This window comes from Gallinula chloropus (assembly GCF_964237585.1).
Source record: "Gallinula chloropus genome assembly, chromosome: 1".
NCBI lineage: Eukaryota > Metazoa > Chordata > Aves > Gruiformes > Rallidae > Gallinula > Gallinula chloropus.
Window position 1 is genome coordinate 119072784 of NC_140085.1, and position 20227 is coordinate 119093010.

Below are 20227 nucleotides of genomic sequence, written 5' to 3' on the forward strand. Positions count from 1 at the left end.
CCTCAGGAAAGCGCACCAGGTACACACACATCCCCGACACGGTGGGGACATTGGTGCTGGGAGCAGAAAAGGGCCATGGAAACAGCATGGTCCTGTGCAGGCTGCAGAACTGAGGTGAGTCTCGTCTGCTGTGACCCAGTGCCTGAGCAGGATGACAGTCACAAGGTTAAAAAACCAAAACAACAAATGATTTGTCTTTCAGCCTGTCAGGGAAACCTTCTTGGGAACCTCTGAATACTCAAGAGCCTGAATATTCCCAGCCTGAAATCCCCTGGGATTGCCCTGGCTCCTCCAACTCCCCAGCCTGTCTACCTTGCTGCAAGATAACCTGGCAGGCACACCTGTGCAGGTGTGGGATCCTGCAGACCCTTGGGAATTTCAGCAACAAGGCAGCTCAGCACCCTGGGATGCCTGCAGCTGTTGGGAGAGGAGCCTGGGGGAGGACAAAGCCAGAGCCACGAGGGCACAAGCTGACTTTGCAACTGCAAGAACTCAAATTCCTGCCCCTCCAGCAGCTCCTCATAGATGCCACCCCACCTGGTACCTCGCAGAAGGAACATCCCTGCCCTTCCCACCTGTATTTCCTGAAGTGGGTTCAATCAGCGTATCTCCTGGTTTTATAATCCCGGCTCTCTCTGCATCTTCCACCATCCTCAGGCTGATGCGGTCCTTCACACTGCCCCCTGCGTTGAAGTACTCGCATTTTGCCACTGGAAATGAAAGGTGAGGCTCGGTAAGGGACAAGCTGCAGCCAGGGGCACCAGCTCCCTGCTCCCCCCAGCCCTCACTGTAGTCATTCGAGGACACCCATTCCTCCCCCTTGGGACTGTCCTTTGCTAAGTGGAATGCATCCACCGTTTACTTATGGGGTGCTGCACTTGTCATGGGATTACCCACCAGAATACCCTAGTCCATCTTTCCCCCCATGTTTCATCTACCTGCTGCACACTGAAGGCAGGCCTGGTAAATCCAGGATGGGTTTAACATCAACTAGATATGCAGTGATTGCTAGGTGGAGGGTCTCACACTGGTACGATACACCTTGCAGCCCTGCCTTGAAGACTCTTCCCTGAGCAAGGCACTGTCAGGGTTAACAACTAGGTGTCACAGTCTTTCTTGGGGCATGGCAGGTATTCATAGGTATCTAGAAAGGCCCACTTCTGCAGGGGTGATCTGCAGTCCTGAATGGGGTGCCATAAAGAAAAAAAAATTACAGCTGGCACTTTCAAATGTCAGCCCAAATTCTAATTGATTCACTGAGCCCCCTTCCCCCCAAAAACCCCCAGGTAACAGAGACTTCATGCCCAAACTGCAAGGCACCCCTTGGCTGCCAGTCAGGCCCTCCACACCACTAATGCTTGGAGCAAGGCTCTCCTCACCAAGGTTTTGATGAGCACCTGCATCTGAACTGATGGCAGCGAGCTCTGTTTGCCAGGCAGCAGGGAGGAATGTGTGCTTTCAGGGTGCCACCTGCTTCACCCCAGCAGAGACAGCTACCTGGGGCTGGCAAATCAACCCCACACTTGAGCAGCCAGAGCGACAGGGTTTGCATGTTGTAATGCAAAACTCCTAAAGCCTCAGCTGCTCAGGGATCCCCGGAGGCACAGAAATCCCAGGTAATCGTGTCCAGCCGTCACTGCTGCCTTGGGGCAGCACTGCTTTACTCACTCTAGTATGTGCTCCTAGGTAAGGGGCTCTCTGCTGACCTGCAGCTCAGAGGACTATGCAGCTGCCCTGCCTGTCGTATTCCCCTTCCCCTCCTGCGCCAGGGGAGGGAGACACCTTCCCAGAAAACACGGTCTTCCCAGCTTCCCCACCGCTGTTCGCACTAAATCCTCTCTCTCTCTCTCTCTCTCTCTCTCTCTCCCGTTAGGTACTTTCCCCAGCAAGACATCCTCCAAGGGACTGACAGCTTCAGAGAGGGACCAGACATGGCAGACCTGTCCTTCCACCTCTGCTCCATGGCTACCTGCTCTGCCCTGAGGCATCGTTCTGGGAATCGTGAGGTGATGCACCGTGGAGGTTGCAGGGTTAGGGACCTGAGGATCCCAGATCCTGAGAAGGGATCTGGTCGAAGAGCACAGTAGGCTCCATATGGCCTGGTGCCCAGTGGAGGCTGGCTATGGGGTGGACAAGGTCTTGCTGGGCCCTTCCATTGAGCATGAGCACTCCTCAAGTCTCCTTCCTGCCCAGCTATGTGACACATGAATCTTACTGCCTGAATCTTACCGTCCTTCTGCCCAGTTTGGCTGGAGTGATTTAGGTAGGGTTAAATGTTATAGGAAAGGAGGTTGAAAAGTCCTTACACACAGAGACAGCCTAATCGTACCCCCCTTACTTCTGACAGGGAGCAGACTGAATACAACATGAGGCAGCACCAGCACTGTGCTAACATCCCCTTGGGGCAGGGCTTGGGTCCTGCCAGAAAGCCTGTCCCTGCAGCCAGTGCCTTGGCTTGGCCTTTAGCACCAGGGCCTAACACCTTGTCTCACAGACCTGGCTGTCTGCAGCCCTCACGGCTCTGCCTGGGGCTGCATTTTGGAAAGATCCCCAAGAGAAGCTGCCACTTTTCCCCACACAGTGACACAGCAGATGACAGTACCTGGTGGGTCTCCAGCTGACCTGGTGGAGATGATGTGAAGGCTGAGTAGAGTCCCCACACCGTGTGGGAGCTCTGCCTGGCTCCCAGGGACTGTGCTGGTGTGTGTCCCCCACAGCCTGAGCTGCTCCCTCTGCCTGGGCAGGCTGTGGGTAGAGCCCTGCCATGCCCCGTATCACCCAGCACATTTTGGGAAGTCTCAGCCAGTCTCTTTTCTGTGCGTGTTGCATCCTGCCCAGGGTGCTGCAGTATCCCTGCCCGTTCCATGATGTCATCCACCCATTCCCAAATTCAGCCCAGCTCTTCTCTGAGCTTATACTGCAGTTATTTGAAAGGAGAGACACCTCCATAACCATCAGCCCCCTTCTCATTGAAACCATCCTGTTTGGTCTGGCAAATGACTGTAGTGTAAACTAGCAGGCAGGAGAACCTGACATTACACATCTGTGCTGCTTCTCCACAGAACCTCTTCTAAAGCCTCCCTCCATCACCACCCCTCACCTCATGGCATGGAAAAACTTGGTGGAAAGGGGACACTCACAGAGCTCACACTTGAGTCCATAGGACTTCCCAATCTTGTTGATTCGGACCATTGGGGTGCAGCCAATTTTTTTCAGTATGTTGGGCAAGATCTTTGTTTCTTCTGGCCTGAAACAGTGCAGGGGAAGAAGAGAGTCTAATCCAAGTAACTGTTACAGAATTTGAACCAAAATAAAATCTGAGTGAGGTTTCAGCAACTTTATCAAGGCCTACTGAGAGACACCCCCACCGCCAAAAGAAAAGGTCCCCATCAACAGGTAACGGCAACAGGAGCTAGCTAGAGTTTTCTGTCACTCTTACAATGAGTTATTAATTCTTTTGCACAAAAAAATAATTTAATTAGTTGTCAGGGCTCTTCTGAAATATCCTGTTCTGAAAGGCCCTGGGTCAGACCTATGACTAAGTGAAGTGAGACGAGCTGACAAGCCTTGGGATTTTACATAGTGGGTGAGAACGTGAGAAGGACATAGACAATACAAGGCTCATCTTCCTTCCTCCATCCTACCCACCACCAAATCTGCTTTTCACATTTTCAGTCATTCCTGAGCCAACTGATGCTCGCCTGGCAAGGACTCCCAGACGTGCAAGCACAGCTCCAAGCCATCAGAAAGGCCCAAGCCACAGTGGACTCTGGGGGATTTTTTAGCAAATAATTAAACTGAGCTCTTGGAGCAGTGCAATCCAGCCTCCTGGTTTTGCTGGTCTCTGCCAGACGCCCCCAGAAGCCAAGAACCACATCACAGCAATTGCAACCAGAATGGAAAAGCCTTGTTCGCCCAACGTGCAACTGAACACATCTTGCCAGGCAGCCAGGGAACTCGCATCCTTGGACTTTTTCAGAAACAGAGGGAAAAGATTGGTGGGGGCTGTGTTTACTGGGGCCACAAACATACTGGCCCTGGTTGACAGCCAGCACTTCTCTCTCTGAGTGGGCTGACAAAGCCCCACTCCCTCACTGTTCAGCTCCCCTTTGCACAGATCTCACCTACTATCATCCTCTGAACCTTGAACCCAAGCTGTCCCTGTCTGCTGTCGCAGCCAGGCGGGTGGCTGTCTGCTGACAGAAGGTCCATATGGCGTAGGGATGACATGCTGATTTACTTAAAGACACACATACACACCCCTCCCTCCAGGCTTTGCAAGCGTGATATGAACACTTCTTGCTTTGCAAGAGCACAGGGGTAGTGGTTTAGTGCAGGTTTTTACCACCAAAAGGAGCCAACCTTCTTCTGTCTGGAGCCCTGAAACGATTACACGTGTGCTGTTACCTCTCCCTCCATGGAAAGCGTTACCGTGCCCACTGCAACCTCTACTGAGTGCTGGGAAATGTGAGGCAATAAGTCAATAAATGAGCTTCCCCACAGCTGCAGCCCCCTCTCATCTGCTTGAAAAGCCACTGAAATTCTCAGGGATTTTGGTGGTACTGAGCCACGGCACAAGGAGCCTCCGGCTTCTTCAGGCAGTGTTTATACTGAGAGCTTGGTTTTCAGGAGAGTGGCCTGCACATTATGTTACACATCTAGGTGGTGGAAAATCAGCTTGAGAGAAGAAAGCAAGCCCATTTATTTACCTTCAGCCAGCAATTGTGGCAGATGAGATGCTACCGTGCCCTCTGAACCCCAGCAAAGTGTGCTATGGCATGGGGAAAAATGTGGGGAAAAAACAGCCCTGGCAAACCAATTGATTCTTGCTGAGATTCTAGCAGGTCTGTATCTTTGGGAAAATTTAAATAATAAGGTTAAATAATAAGAATAAATAATATTCTTAATTAAAATAACATGTTGTCTTCTCCTTCTCCCAATCCCCACCCCATCCTCTTCTTCAAGCCCCAAAACTCAATCAGGTTTCACAGGGGAATCTCAGGAAGTCCAGACATTTTTTCTACACGAGCTGTTATCTGTGGTTCACCCAGAGCAGGGAAAACAAACCACCCTCTCCATGCACTTCTGCAAAGCAAAAGAAATGGTGCGACATGTCCTGGTGTATTTTCTTCACCGTTACACTGTGGGTTGTTTCAGTCCCTGTCCCAGTGATGCTGTACGAGACCCCTTAAACAGACCCCAACCTCAAGAAGGTGCCTGATGTCCTTGGCTGGGCCTGCCTCGGTGCCCCCCCTGACTGCCCACCTCTTGGCTGGTAGTTGGGATTGTCCCTGGCACCAGCCCCTATGGCACCCTGATCCTAAATTGCTAAAACCTGAGATTGTTATCCCAGTCAGCACAATAATTGGGAAAAAAACCCCAAAACGTTTTGAGTGAAGAGCTGATCCTGTCCTTGGCCACTAGCTGCAGGAACTGCACTGGCTGAGTGCCTGAATGAATGTTTGCTGGATCAGCTCTGAAGCTGTGGAGCCCACTGAGGACCTAACTCCTTCACCGGGCCAGACCCAGGGGTCGCTTTGGGCTTCACACACGCCGGTGGCCGTGTTCTGGCTGTGTCCTGCCTGACATGCCAAACGAAGCTCCCCCAGCCCGCTCCTGCCTGGCAGGTGTCCACACAGAGCAGCGCCGCACCTCCCATGGGCTCCAGTTCCTCACATACTGGAGCTGAATTCCTGTTTTACATCTTTGGCACGGCAGGGACATGTCCGCAGTTCCCGTGACATTTATAGGGCAGCCTTATCTCTAATAACTTGTTTGGGTCTGTTTTGCCGGGCCATCAAAGCACCTCCTGTCGAGTCTAGTCTGGGCACTTTGGCAGGCTTACCTCACCCTGGGAGGAAACGGGCTGCTGGGAGGATAAGAACTGCTCATAGCGATCACTTTGCCTTGCACTGTGCTCTTGGGTCACTTGCATGGAGTGAGCAACCTCTGCATGGGCCATTTTCTACTTATTTAAAGGCCCAGGCCCTTGTAATCCATTTCCATGACGTTCTCTCAGCCACTGGTGAAGACATTCTAGTACTTAGAGATCTTCTTTGGACTATTTGAAGGAACAAGGGCAGCCCACCCACAGTCCTTCAACTGATGGCTGTTACTGTCTGTGCTGCACAATGAGACGGGTGCCAACAGCTTTGGGGTGTATGCATGCGTTACACAACAGCCAGGAGAGCCATTCCTGCATCTCCTCAAGTGCCCAGCAGTTGGGGTTGCCTTCACTTCTGCTGGGAAACACCAGATCTCACAAAGTCCATTCTACCAGATGTGTACATGTCCCTGATTGAAATCTCCCTCTAAAATACGTTAATCTTAATTCTTCTAAAATAAAATGTCCCAAACTAGCAGATGCTTCCAAGTGTGTGCTGGAAGAGACGGGGCTGAGTCTCCAGGGATGCTTTTCTGTAAGAGTAAAGGGCATGAAACAGTTCTTCCTGGAGAGGAGACAGAGGGTGGATTTGGCCTTCTGGGAAATAAACCATCATTAGCATAATGTATTGTCAAACTACTGACTTCTGGTCATGACCATCCTAGTGTAACAACAGCACTTTGTCTTCAGAAAAAGATACCGAGGTGTCTGCGCTCTGAAATAACCAGCACAAAAGAGTTACTTACAAGGGCATACAGGAGTGTGGAGACTTGCTGGCAGGCGTTGTAGCTGTCCACGTGCACTTACTGGGCAAGTTGGGAAGAATCCATGTGCAGTCAGCTTTGCTTTCCTGACTTCCCCCACAGCTGCCGTTCACGAGCGGGCACGTCTTGGTCAGCTCCTGTGTGGTGGATAGAGAGACCCACGGTCACCCAGGGGGAAAAGCAAGCTGGCAGGCACCAGTAATCTTCAAAGGCAAGAAATGGCATTGGTGTGAGGAGGCAGGGCAGCCTGCTGGCATGGGGCGTGCCTACTGTGGCATTTCAAAACCCCAGTTCCACAGATGCATGAAATTGCTCTTTTGTCATGATATGCTAGACCATGGTGCGTGGTAAACCATCACCTGGCCACCATCTCTAGTAAATCCTTCCCTGCTCTAATGCACATTGAAGCATCACCCACTAGAAAACCTAGTGCTCTGAATTTAATCATTTGGCCAAAGGCAGTGTCCTTCACTCTAGCAGTGAAGAAACTGTAGGTAAGTCCAGCAGTGATTTGAGAATACTTGTATGGTGATAGTAGGGCCTCAGAGTTCCAGAGGACACCTCTACTTTGCCTTCTGAGTGTCTTAAAAGCTAAAAAAGAGAACCAGTAAAAGCAAAACATCAGGGAAGGGCAGCAAAGATGCTCAGGGGTACAGAGTGAGCTCCACAGTAGAGCTCTCTTAGAAAGAGAGCAGGGTGCATCAGACTAGGAATGAGGTGGATGTCTGGTGGTGAGAACAGGCTGTACATCCTGAAGGATCTGGAGAAGGTAACAGAGAAACACTTTTCTGTTTCTCAGCTTCAAGTAATAAGGCCAAGTGAAATCAACAGGAGCAACTGTAGGAGCAGAGTGGGTAAAAGTGGAACCAGAAGAGGGTTAAACGGGTTTGCAGAGGTCGAGTTCTTTAGTGACTTTTAACCACATTTCCCCTAATGGTGCCTTTGCCCTGTGAAAATGGTAATTTGTGGTGCTGGTTTCTCTGTATGGCTGGTGTATATACAGAAAAAAGGAGGAGTCTGGGTTTTTGGTTTATTCTCAGCATCTGCTACTGACCAAAGGCAGAAATAAGGGTTACATGGAGCTTTGGTGTGACCCTCTCTGCGATCCATCAGCCACCTTTTTGTGCTGAAGAAACCAGTCATGTGGAGAAAAGACACGTGATTTTGGTAACTGGAAGTTTCTTTTCTGGCTTGTTCGCAGAATTAATTTGTCCTAACTCAGCCTCTGTTGAATAACAGGACCTTGCAGCTCAGTAGGTTCATGATTGGAGACTTGTGTCTTGCTTTGATTGATGATGAAAGGTGGCATTAAAGTGCTTGTTGTAGCCTGGCCCCATCTTCCTACACTACTGTGGGGGTGCCTTCTGCAATTAGAGCAAGTGTAAAGCTCTTGTTACCTCTACTGTAGTGGAAATTCTCCAAGGCAGGGTGCTGAGCCTCCCTTCTACATTTTACTCCAGACTGAGAACAAAGATGTAATTTTGAAATTTGATAGAACCAAGCCAGTGACACACAGAAGAAATACCTCACTTCTAAACTCAGAGGACTGCCTGCAGAAGGACCAGGCTTGTTGCCATGGGGAGGGGATGTGGGAAGCCCACTCTGGCCACTGCCTCAGGGAGGGATTCAGGCAGCTGGCAGGAGGAGCCAACATGTGCAGCACAGGTAGCAGAGGCCAAGAGGTCTGCAGAGCATCATCTTCATCCCAGGCCATAAAGCCACTGTTCTGCCTCTCCTCAGCACCCAGGCTGCCGGCACTGTGGGTGAAGCGGGGCTGACTCACAAAGGCCAGGCAAGCAGCCAGCACGCTGTTGTGGCTGGGTCCCGATTATCTAATTAATTAGAGGCTTGACACGTGAGCCAAAGGACAGCCTTAATTACCATTTCTGCCATCCTCCTCCTGCTCTCTTGCTCACGTCACCCACTGGGCGGGAGGTTTCTTGAAGCAGCTCGGCAGCACCCGAGGTCGTCCCCGTCCTTCCCCGGTGGTGTCCCGCTGGCCGGCAGGATGGGGCTGAGGCTCACTCCCTGCCTGTTGGGATGTCCCTGAAACACAGAAATACACCACACCATTACTCTAGCCATAGCAGAGGTCTAAAACAGTCCACAGTGTGTGGCCAAGCTTCCTCCTCAGCCAGAGGTATGGGGGCATCCCAAAGATGGAGGCCAGGACCTCAGGTTGCCACCTGGACCCGTGACTGAAGCTTGAATCACGACAGCAGGCAGGGTACACCAGGTTGCATTCATATGATTTATATATTCCTATTCTCCTTTGGAGACACCAGCCCCACAAAGCAGCAAGAGACCATGAGGGTGCAGGGCCCAAAACAGCTTGGACCCCACAACTGGTCTGACAAAAACTCTCATGGCAAACTTTGTCTCCTGGTGCTCTTCCCCACCGCTGCCAAACCTGTTGCTTACTGGGAGGGATTAAAGAGAAAGAAAAAAAAACCCACAAAAAACAACAACAACAAAAAACCCCGCCAAAAAACCAACCAAAAAACCCCAGCTCATTTCCTTGCAAGCCAGGATTTGTGTTGGCCTTGAGTGTGTCTCCCCAAGCAAATCCCTGTTTACCTCATGAATTAACTGGGAAGGAGCAAAAGTCACCCGTGGGTAAAGAAGAGATAAGCCACAGTGTGTGTATCAGAGGCAGTTAGCATGCTTTCACAACTGAGGTCACCGGTTACCAACCACAATGTTGGCAGACTAAGCTTTAGCAGTTGTGTGTTGTTTTTTTCTGGTGGTGCCCATCTTGACTATTTTGCCATGGTGTGGAAAGAGAGGAGAAGTGGGAGGCTGAAATTATTAGGGATTCTTTTGTGGGTCTTTTCCCTCTTTGCCACCACGTGGCTCCCTGCCCTGGTGGGTTTTTGCCGCAAGGGAGGCCGGCATCGACTGGGGGGGTCTGCACAAGCCCCCTGTCCCCTCCAGCCCTGGCTTCGTGGGCACACTGCCTGTGCCCCATCTTTCCTCATGGCACAGCTTGGTGGAGTTGACGGAGTGATGTCAAGCTGCAGGGATCATTGAAAAGGGCCTGGTGTCACAGGCCACGCACCAGATGGGGGTTTGTACCCCCACTTTAGGGCAGTGTCCCCAGAGCCACTTCACATTTCAGCTGAGCACATGGGAAGCCAACATCATGTGTTCGTCTGTGAGGACAGCCACCTGACAAGCCCTGGGTGAAGGTGGGTGACCTCCCTGGGGGGCTTAGGAGCACCCTGATGCCCCCTGGGCACCTGCCTGGGAACAGCAGCATCCAAGCACCTCCCTTGCCACCACCAAGAAATGCCACAGACCCCAGCATTGCCTCTGCCAGGAGCAGCCAACCTGGCCTGAAAGCCAAGGGTTGGAGGCAGCAAGCTGTGCTCAGGTGGCTGAGGACTGCATGGAAGGAAGAACATTACTGGCTTTCCACCTTCTAAAATAAGCTTCTACTCATTGTGTTCAGTTCCCTTAACATCTGACATAAAAAAAAATGGCAAGAATGGGGTTTTTGTTTGTTTGCTCACCCAGAGTGGATGCAGAGATATTTTCTACACACCCAGAGAACAAAGAAACAACACCTGGCCCTTGACTAGGTCAACATCTACACTCCTCTCTGCTGGAGGACTTCTCAACTGTCTCATCCAAGGTTACTTTCTGGCATGGTGCTGCAGGATTGCAGACATCCAGATCTATCTCTGCATCATTGTGCCCTAGGTCTGAATTCATATTTAAGAGATGTCTAAAACCACCGTGGCTCTGAAGGTGACTTTAAAAACTGCCCAAAGTGCAGGAACCCCAATAAATCTACATGAGACGCCTTGTGACCCGAATCAGTACCAAAGGGTGGGAAAAATCCAGCCTTTCTGTATCTTTTGGAGGCCTCAACACAACACCAGCAAGCCGCTCCCTGCTGATGGCCTCGGCAGTCACATCCTGTAACTGCACAGGCTGTGTGGGAAGTGTGGGCAGAAAGGGACACGGGACCTCTCTGGAAAGTCTGGCTGCAGCCAGACATGACTGAGAGGAACAAAGTGCAGTGCAAACATCTCCCCATTCTTCCCCCAGCAATGTTTCAAGCCACCTTATAATACAAAGCAAAGATACATCCTCTCTTACTACCGAAACCCTTGCCTATGTCCCAATACCCCTCCCAACCTGTGCCTAAAGCTTCAGCTCTCATCAGATCAGCCACCAAACACATCAGGCTGTAAGGGCCCCGTTACTCTCCGCTAACTAGAGAAGCTTGAGAAGGCACAAGCCTGGACAAAGGCTGAATGGAAATATCCACTGGAGCTGGGAGGCGAGCCAAGAGACCGGGCATGCTGACGCGCAGTTCCCCAGCTGCTGCCACTTACTGAAAACACATGACAAAGAGCATGGGCTAATGTTTATAGAGTGCCCTGCAGACAGGAGATTGCAATAATTGAGTTATCAGGCTGCGCTGATAACTTCAAAAGGAAGAAAATCAAGACACTCATTCAGAAGGCTGAGGGAAAACGAGACGAGCGCGGCAGAGCAGAGAGGGTTACCTGTGAACTTGCCCCTTTCAAAGCAAAATGCTGTTTTCTTGCCCTTTTTTTGTAAGAAACGGTATTGCCGCCCCTGAGCGAGATAAATACAGCGGCAGTTTAACAGAAAGATGCAGTGACCCAGGCTGGAAGGGGGCCTCAGGAGGTCCCCAGTCCCGTCTCCTTCTCAAAGCTGGGCTAGCACTAAGTTGAGCCCAGGATGTTCAGTGGCTTTGTCCTCTTGGGTCTTGAAAACCACCAGGGATGGAGACGGCACAAGCTCTCCAGAGACCCCTCTCTACCGCCCGACTGACCTTGCCGCGTAAAGCCAGAACCTCCCTGGTTTTCAGGTTTATTCAGATCTTGCTGAAAGCGCAGACACTCCCTGGATCGGAGGCAACCTTTGAACAGGCTCAGAAGCAGGGGCTACCAGATTCCTCCTCTTTCAAGCCTCTCCGCAAGGATAACGTTACCTGGTGGGCAGGCACGGCTCGCAGGCAGTCTGCCATCGGAAGAGCAGCGAGCTGGGTAACAGGCAAGCCATACTCACCCCCTCCAGCGTATCCGCCGAGCGCCTTCGCTGGGCTCCAGCGCTGAGCTTATATGTGCCCAGTGGCAGGGGACACCAATGAGCGGCCGTAAGCGCTCTGCGGAGGGACGCTGATTGGGTCCTGCCCCACGCCTAATTATGCCCAGCACCTGATTGCTCCCCGAGCATAAGGGATTGGGGTATAAAAAAAAGATAAGCCATTTATTGTTTGTTTTAATTCATACTTATCTTCAGGAGTGCTCTTGACCCATCCCCCAGAAATTTTGTGGTGGCTTCAGAATTCCATTTCTGATCTCATGCCTCATACTTAACCTGCTGCTTAAACCCAGCTTGTCAGTGTCAGCATGTGCCTTGCTGAATCAGGCATAAGCAATGACAGAAATGACATCTTCCAACAGGTCTGATACAGACTCTCTGTGTCCTCTGGGAACCTGGGGTTAGTCTCTGCACCACTTCCAGCCCTAACCTTCTCTTCCCTCCTGCTAGCTCCTGCTCCTTGTACAATTGCTTTACTGGTAAATCAGCCCAGAACGGCAAACAGCTTCTGCTCCATGGTGATTCCCAAACGCCAGCAGGACAGTTAGAAAGCTACCCAGGTGGGTGCAGATTTAGTGGAAGAGGAAGAACCCACAGGAATTTTGGTCCCTCCTCTCTTTCTTCCCACAGCTGGGGCAGTGCCTGGAGCTGCCGGGCCCAGGCTGGGGCCACGCTCTCCCAAAAACTCAGTCCCAAAGGGAACTTAATTGCTGTTTGGATGATCGGGCACGAATAAGGCTTATTGGAATGCTTATTTTGGAATTAAACCTTTCAAAGACCCGACTGTTGCAGGTATTAGCACAGGAATGACATTACCTTTGGTCTTTTTGCAATAAATGAACTCTCTGGAAAACATTGCCAGAGGTAATCTGTTGTAGAAGAGTCTTGTGGGCTATCTGATGTGACGCAGAGCATGCAGGTCTCTCGCAAAGAGGCTGCAAATAACCCCAACCGTGACAAGAATTGTGTTTTCTGGGCGCTGCAGTTACAGAATAACCCAGCCACCCCTTCCCAGCTCCTCCTGAGGCAGCGCCCACCCGAAGGGAAGGCATGGTGAAAAAATATAGAAGGTTTGTCCGTTTGGTGACAAAACTGGAAGAAATGGAGGTTATTTCTTTTTCAGCCTCAAATGAAACAGAGACACGGGTGGGCATGTGGAGGGACGGAAGGAATTTTGAAATTAAATGCTCAGTTTAACAATTACTCTTTTTTTGATTAAATATTTTCTTCACAAAAGGCTTACATGGCAAATCTGGGGACTTGAGAACATTTCCCCATGCCCTTTTTCATTGGGAAGGTAGAAGCTGATGACTGAATTTGACCAGCATGCTCAAGTAATTTGCCCACCATCCCCATCCCTGTGACCCAGCCTGGCTCTGGCATCACCAGCTGTAGGGGTGGGCATGTAGCCGACTGCCACCAGCAAGGGAGAGCAGCAGGTTGCCCTGGTTTGCTGGTGCCTGGGCTTAGGGCAGAGAAGCTGGCTGGCGGTGGGCTGGCTGGGGTCTGCACGGGCACCCTTGTTGTGCTGCTGCTCGGCACGGACATGCCAGGCACGGCCCAGCCTGGGTACGAAATCAAAACGTGGCCTGAGGATACCTGAATGCCCGTTGCCAGTGCTCATGTTTTAGCATGACCAAGGTGAAAATGCCCATGGGAGAGCCCATCGCAGGGTTGGCTGTTCCACAGCAGCCACATGCCACTGTGTCCTCCAGCTGAACAGTTACCTCGCAACGTTTACCCTGAAGGATCCCACTGACCAAATGGCAGCGTCCCAGGGCCAGCAAGCAGCAGCCGGAGACCCAGCCAGCCAGCCAAGAGCAGTGGCATAGCTGCTGGCTCTCACAAGGAGGTGTGAGGGGAGAGTTCGTCTCCCTGCACAGGGAGAGGGCCCCAGCTTTTAATGCATCATTGGAAAGACTCTTTGTGGAGGTAGTGTCACAGTGTTCCTCCCAGAGGGGTCAGAAGGGATGTGGCGCTCACATTTTCATCACGGGCGCTTGGAAGGTGGGATCTTTGGTGACCACCTCCCCCTCCCCAAGTGCATCTTGCTCCTAGAGGTGACAATCCAGTTTTGAAATATTCCTGATTCTGCTGTACCAAGCAAGGAAAAAAAAAAATACCACCTTTTTCTCTCCTGTGTAATCTAATAACCAAAACAGCTTTGTAAAAATAGTTGGAGCTCCATGGGAGGGCTTGATAGGATGTCAGGAGAAGGATTAGAAATGGTCTGGGAAAACCCAGCAGATAATCCAAGGGAGAATGGGCTTTCCTTGGCTCTTGGCTGTCCAGGGAAGCCGTTTGCTGGGAGGACACACGATCGAAACTGCTACTGTTCAAACTGAGTAGGGCTGTGAGTTGGAATAGCAGTGGTAATACCTGCTGTCTGAATTACATGGGTAAGATGGGGAAAAAGGAGGCTATTACTTGCTGTTAAACTTATTTTTTCTCCTGTTCAATGCATTTGGTGCAAAAGCCTTATTTTAGTGCAAAATAATTCCAGCTGAAACATGACATGTGCCATCTGTCACAAATACAGGTCTTTATGAAGCTCTCCTCCCTGTAATTTAAGTCTTACCAATGCCAGATGAATAACGTAATAGCCTGGGGCTAGACCCCACCGACACTTCCGAGCAACGCTGATTTCGTGACCAGCCTGACCTCGGCAGGGATCTGTATGATGGGGTGAGGCACTCAGTGTGGGCTGCACTAGCCCAAGCCTGTCCCAGCCCAAGAAGAAAATGGGTTAGAAAACTTCTATTTTTTAATTTCTGTGTCGAAGAAACATACCCATAGGTTTTGGGAGAGACCAGCATTTCCTTGTACAACCCAAGCACGTTTTCTGTGTATCTGATGTGCCCCCATCCCCAGTCCTTCTACTCCAGAGACAGGCCTGGGGGTAGAGCAGACCTGCTAGTTTTTCTCAGGGGGACACTGGAAGGAACCCAAGGCACAGGCGATTCCAAACATGCCGGCTTTCCCCACCCTTGGCAGGTCAGGCCCGCTGTGCTCCCCCCACGGGGCTGGTCAGCGCGTTCAGCAGGTGCTGATGGGTCCAAAAGGCAGCGGTCTCACTGTGAACCAGCACATGGCCCTCACCCCAGCTTCCCTGAGGGGGTGAAGTGTCTGTGACGCATCACTCGACTCCGGGAGCAGCGTAGGAGCGCTGGGTGCACACAGGCCACTCGTTTGGGCCTACAAATGCAGCTGGTCACTGCTAGAAGAGGCAGGGATTTTTCAAAGCCCTGCGAGCTGGCAGATGCAAAGGAAGCAGGTGCCTTTGTCTGAAGAACCCGCAGCACGTTGCTCGCTACCCAAAGAGTGGCACAACCTGCAGCATGCTTGGCTTTTCCCCTGAACAGGGGTAAATGTCTTTTCTTTCAGACTAAGGCGGGGGTGCAAGGGTGGTGGGAGGTGAGTGGGCTGCTCACCGGGTCCTGCAGGCTCTCCCCTCATTCACCACCCTCCAGCACCACAGCCACGCCGTGACTCTCTGTGTTTGGCAGGGAGCGAAGCAGTGGCTGGACACAGCCGTCACACATGGCTGTCCTCCATCATTTCCCTCGACCTTGAGGAAGGTATGGGGACAGTCCTGCTTTGCAGGAGCCACCGGTTGCTGCAGCAGCCATACCCAGCTGAGCAGGCCCTGCCTGCAGTCCTCCCTCCTGCCCCCACTTCCAGCCATCCCTATGGTACGTTGCCCTCTCCATCACAGATGCCCAGAAAAACAAACCAGAACACCGATTTCACTGATGGGGTAACATAGCATGGCTGGGGGGGAGGCGGGGGCAAGAAAGCTGCATTTCAGCTGGATATTGTTTGCAAGGCAGTAAACTGTGTGGACCTAGGGCAGCTCTGGGGCCAAGCTGGGGCCCTGGCAAGTGATAGGGCAGCATGGGTGGCTGGGTGCCAGTCTGGGTGCAGGCACAACTGCAAAACAGTTTAGGCAGGGACTGAAGGAGAGGGCCTGGGCTCTGTGGGACTCACACCAATATAGAGCATCCCTGCTGTGCACATTTAACCCCAGTGGGGCCAGCACACTGGTGCACACTGGGCACCTCGGACCCTGGCAGGGAGCTGTGCCCCCTCCATGCCTGCTCACAGCCACTTCCCCCTCCAAGGCTTCTCTTCCAACAAGCCTGTGCAGATAAAGAAGGCCTTCAGGAATATTTCATAAGCAAAGGTCAAAAACATCTGCCATTACCTTACAGCGGCAAAACGTAGGAGCCCTTCCATCAGCAACATAAGCACAGGTTGGTGGTGTTCGGTTGTTGGGGTTTTTTCCACCCAAAGGGAATTTATTGCTTTCTGGACTGAAGTCCTCTGTTTATCTCCAGAGCCAGTACAGCAGATTGTACCCAGTAATTTTCCTTGTGCTGGTGACCCGTGAGGATGGGCACTGCTGCAGCTGGGGCCAGGGGTGCCATTAGTCAGCAATAACGGCCTTACAGCCTCAGGGCGTGTGTGACTGGGGCCTGGGGGCTGCTGCCAAGGGGATGCCCTTGGGGGATGCCAAACAGCCCTGGATGTTTTCCTTACTAGCTCCACTGGCTAAAACTTCTCCCATCTCTCCAGCTCAACCTGGCTGGGGCATTTTTTAACTGATCCAGCTTCCTGCTCAGGATGGTGGCTGCAGCCTGGAGGCAGGAGCGGGGCCGCGGCTGGGCAGGCCCCAGTCCCAGCAAGTTCCACCTGCCAGCAGGTGGAACTTGATCCCACGCCGCTGCTGTGGCTGCTCTCCATGCCTGGTTAGCCTTTGGCCTTTCTGCTGAAACACTCTTTCCTCGCACGGGCGAGCCTGGGAGCGACGCCGGCCTTCCGCGTATCAGGCTGCGATATCAGGATCCTTTTTGCCTCAGAGAGGGCTGCCAGAAGGTAAAGATAAAGCCACGATCTGCAATTGCTGCCGGCAATGACAGCACTTCAACTGTCACATGAAAAGGATGTATAAGGTAAAGGAAGTTTCATGTGCCATTTTCCTGCTGTGTCAGTCACTCCATGCTGTTGGGGGCTAAACTGCATCAGGAGTAAAAAGGTAAAGCTGGGGATAAAGCACAGTGTGTGTGAGGAGGTAGGTGAACCGTGCCCCCATAAGAAAACCCAGTACTCAGGCGAGTGAGCTAGCAAGGAGTTTATGCTGCACACCCCCAGGACGGGCCCTGGCACCAGACAGGCAGAGGAAGCTTATCCCCACCCCTCTCCACCCACTGGCCTTTCCCCATGCTGTTCCAACTTGCAGACACCCTGATGAGACTGGCCTACAGGGTCCTAAGCTTTTTGGACAGGGCTGCGCCAGCACTGGCTGCATCAGGAAATGAGGACCAAAACAGCCGAGGTCTAAGGGGTTTACTGACTTGCCTAGCAGACATAAAACACCTTCATCATGGTTTAACTTGATCAACCAACAAAGATGCCGAGCGACAGCACAAACACATGGCTCTGAAATAACACAGACAGCCCTTTTGGTTTCTCCCAGCTGCTCCTTACCTGCAGAACAGCACCCTCACACCTCACGTGCCTTTTCATGTTATGGCTTCACCATCATTCCCAAGAGACACTGCCTTCTCACAGACACACAGGCTGGCTCACAGCCCTTGCATTTATTCATTCAGAAATATCTATCCCATTGATTGCACAGGCAGCTGCTGCTGTAGGAACTTAAACAGCAGCATCTGAGCCCCATCTCTACAGCATTCCCTTCAGAAACACAGGGATTATGCTGAAGGCAGCCAGGAGAAGCAGACCATGGGGTGGCACTCCAACAGTCCTGTCCTACCAGCAGCTCTCTGGAGACAGAAGTGCAGAGCCTTGCAAGTCCACACACTGAAAGTGAGAGGTCTTCTGCAGCCAACAGAAATTTGTCACAGTCTAAAGTCTAACACTTTCAACTTGGAAAAAAAGAACCCAGTCATTCTGCAATCAACCAGCTTTTATTGAGCTCGTTACATGGTACATTTTGGAACATTTGTGCAATAAATAGGGTGCACTGCATTGATTTTGCCCCAGCTCTTTAAAGCATAAGGAGTCTTCCCTTTGTCGAGGTAGCGTGTTGAAACTACGCAGTAAGAAAGGCTGCTGGTGGCAGCGGGAACACCCGTCACCTCCTGGCAGCGAGTGTGGTGCGTGGAATTCCTAACAGCAAGCTGAAGTTTTCAGGAACCATTCAGTGCCAAGCTTGGGGGGCAGGTAAGACCCATCTGGCTGCTTGGAAGAAGCTCAGCCAGAGTTCAGGAGTCAGCTGCAGCTTGTGCAAAAAGTGGGAAATAACACTGGACACAACGACATCAAAACAATCCCTAAGCCACTGCCTGATAACTGCTTGAAAAATGTTATTACAGATTTTTACTGAATAATTGTTTTCAGGTGAGAAAATAAGTTGTTGGGTTTTTTTTTCAGTCAACATGAAACCAAAAGGACTGATATTCTCTTGCAGTGACAAACAAACACAGCATAAAACATCAATGTAAATATCCATGTGCAAAAGAGCTTCTCAGCTTAGTCAGCACTTGCATAACCAGCACAGGTAAACAGAAGATGCAGGCACCCACTTCAGGACAAAAAGAGAGTTATGTTCAAGCTCGGGACTTGAACTTCAGGTTAAAGACCAAACAAACACACTGCAATGTCTTTCTTGGTCCTCACAGAATTTGAAACAAAGGGAAGAGGCCAACGTTAATCCAGCCTGACCACTACTAACCAGGACCAGGCTTGTAACATTCTCACACATGTAAGAAAGCATCATGCTCATAAACCTTTGCATTAGAGGAGCTTCAACCCTTCAGGATTCCCTGTCTTCTCTTTGCTGCCTTGAACCCTATGATGGCAAAGAGCTCTGGAAAGTCATTCAGCAACTCCGTTTATTTACCCAATCCTTCCAGTCAAACAGGGCTGCTACTGTGAATAAGAGAGGCTGGTGGCCACCTTTTCCTCCCTGTGCTCCTGCTGTTCAACTGCACAGGCAGATGGGCCCAGGTGCATCCCTTTGGATAATTTGACTTACTTGGATCACTTTAGATTCACACCCCTTCATCCCTACCAGCTCTAACCCTCTCCCCCTCCTTCTTAGTCTGCAATAGTACCTGTTTTCATGATGTTACAGAGATTAATGCTTGAACAGTAAACTTAAAAGTTTTTAATTCTTCATTCTGTGTTGCAGGTACAGCTGCTCATCAACATTCTGCTGCCCCAACTCAAATTTCCTTCCCGTGCTGCTGTTCTCAAAAGCAGCTTTAGGAACCTACTTCTTCTCTCCTCATATTTCTCCCTGAATTCAGTTTGGCTGGGACACAGAGCTCTAACACGCCCAAAAAGAAAAGGGAAAAAAAAAACCCACAACTACTTAAACAACCCCTTCTCTGCCACATGGAAAGCAGGGGGAAAAAAAATCAGATAAAAGCAAATAAAGTAAATTTTTAAGAGCAAGAGTAATGCCAATGTTCAGCAGCAGCAATGGCTATGATTGCAGCAAACCCTTCAGTTGGTAGCATCTAGCGAAATACATGGGTTCTTTATCCTTTGACTCCTACTCTTGTAACAGTGAGAACACAAGTAACGCAAGAAAGAAGTCTCTTAGCCTTCCCTGTAAATCGATATGAAAATCTGACAACAGCATTTGAAATAATTGGGAAAGGACTCTGAGAAGTTTGCCAGAAGCCCTAACGTCTCGGGGGCACAATTGATCATTCACAGACTCAAGGATATTAGAAGCACTGAGATCAAAGGCTGTGTGTGACCTTAACTGCGCCGAGTTATTTATGACCCCTCGGGAGGCAGCTCAAAAATACAGCTTGAAAGAGCAGCAAGAGAGGCATGGCAGAGCTGCTCAGCCCAGAAGCACTGATACAGATTTGAAAACTGTCTTTAACACACAGGTACTCGCTGTAGTTCAGCCTTCCACTAGTCAGAGCGCCCTAGCTGGGGCTGCTACTGCAGTGAGGGGAAACAGTGAGAAAAAAAAATAATCACTGCATAGCATAACAGTAAAAAGTATCTAGCATCATTTAGGAACCAATTATTACTGAACATTTTTAGACTACAGGATTTTATATTGAGGGGCTGGGATTGTTTAGTCTAGAGTAGAGGAGGCTCATCGCTCTCCAGAACTACCTAAAAGGTGGTTATAGTGAGCTGGGGGTTGGTCTTCTCTCCCTGGTAGCCAGTGACAGGACAAGGGGAAATGGTCTGAAGTTGTGTCAGGGGAAGTTTAGGTTGGCTATTAGGAAAAATTTCTTTACTGAAAGGGTTATTAGATATTAGAAGAGGCTGCCCAGTGAGGTGGTTGAGTGACCATCCCTGTAGGTGTTTAAAAGATGAGTAGATGTTGTACTTGGAGACATGGTCTAGTGTTGAACCTAGTGGGGCTGGATAGACAGTTGGACTTGATCTTAAAGGTCTTTTCTAACCGTAACCATTCTATGATTCTATTCCAGACACTTGAGAAGAGTTGTCTTAAATCTTAGAGAAGTATACAAATGGAATGGCTAAAGCCTAGCTTAAG

The 20227-nt window shown here is 50.7% G+C and overlaps 1 protein-coding gene across 1 annotated transcript in view; it reads right to left on the reverse strand.

Annotated features, from left to right (window-relative positions):
* LOC311205114 (cystathionine beta-synthase-like) overlaps nt 1-13354 on the reverse strand; it is a gene marked incomplete at its 5' end in the record, with an annotated part of 28467 nt that extends 15113 nt beyond the window's left edge. Inside the window, 8 exons of the mRNA XM_084279406.1 lie at nt 576-710; nt 3141-3247; nt 6631-6785; nt 7303-7408; nt 8609-8694; nt 11618-11668; nt 12547-12665; nt 13330-13354. Of these exons, the coding sequence (XP_084135532.1) occupies nt 576-710; nt 3141-3247; nt 6631-6785; nt 7303-7408; nt 8609-8694; nt 11618-11668; nt 12547-12665; nt 13330-13354 (784 nt within the window). The remainder of the gene's footprint in view (nt 1-575; nt 711-3140; nt 3248-6630; nt 6786-7302; nt 7409-8608; nt 8695-11617; nt 11669-12546; nt 12666-13329) is intronic.
* Nucleotides 13355-20227: the final 6873 nt, after the last annotated feature.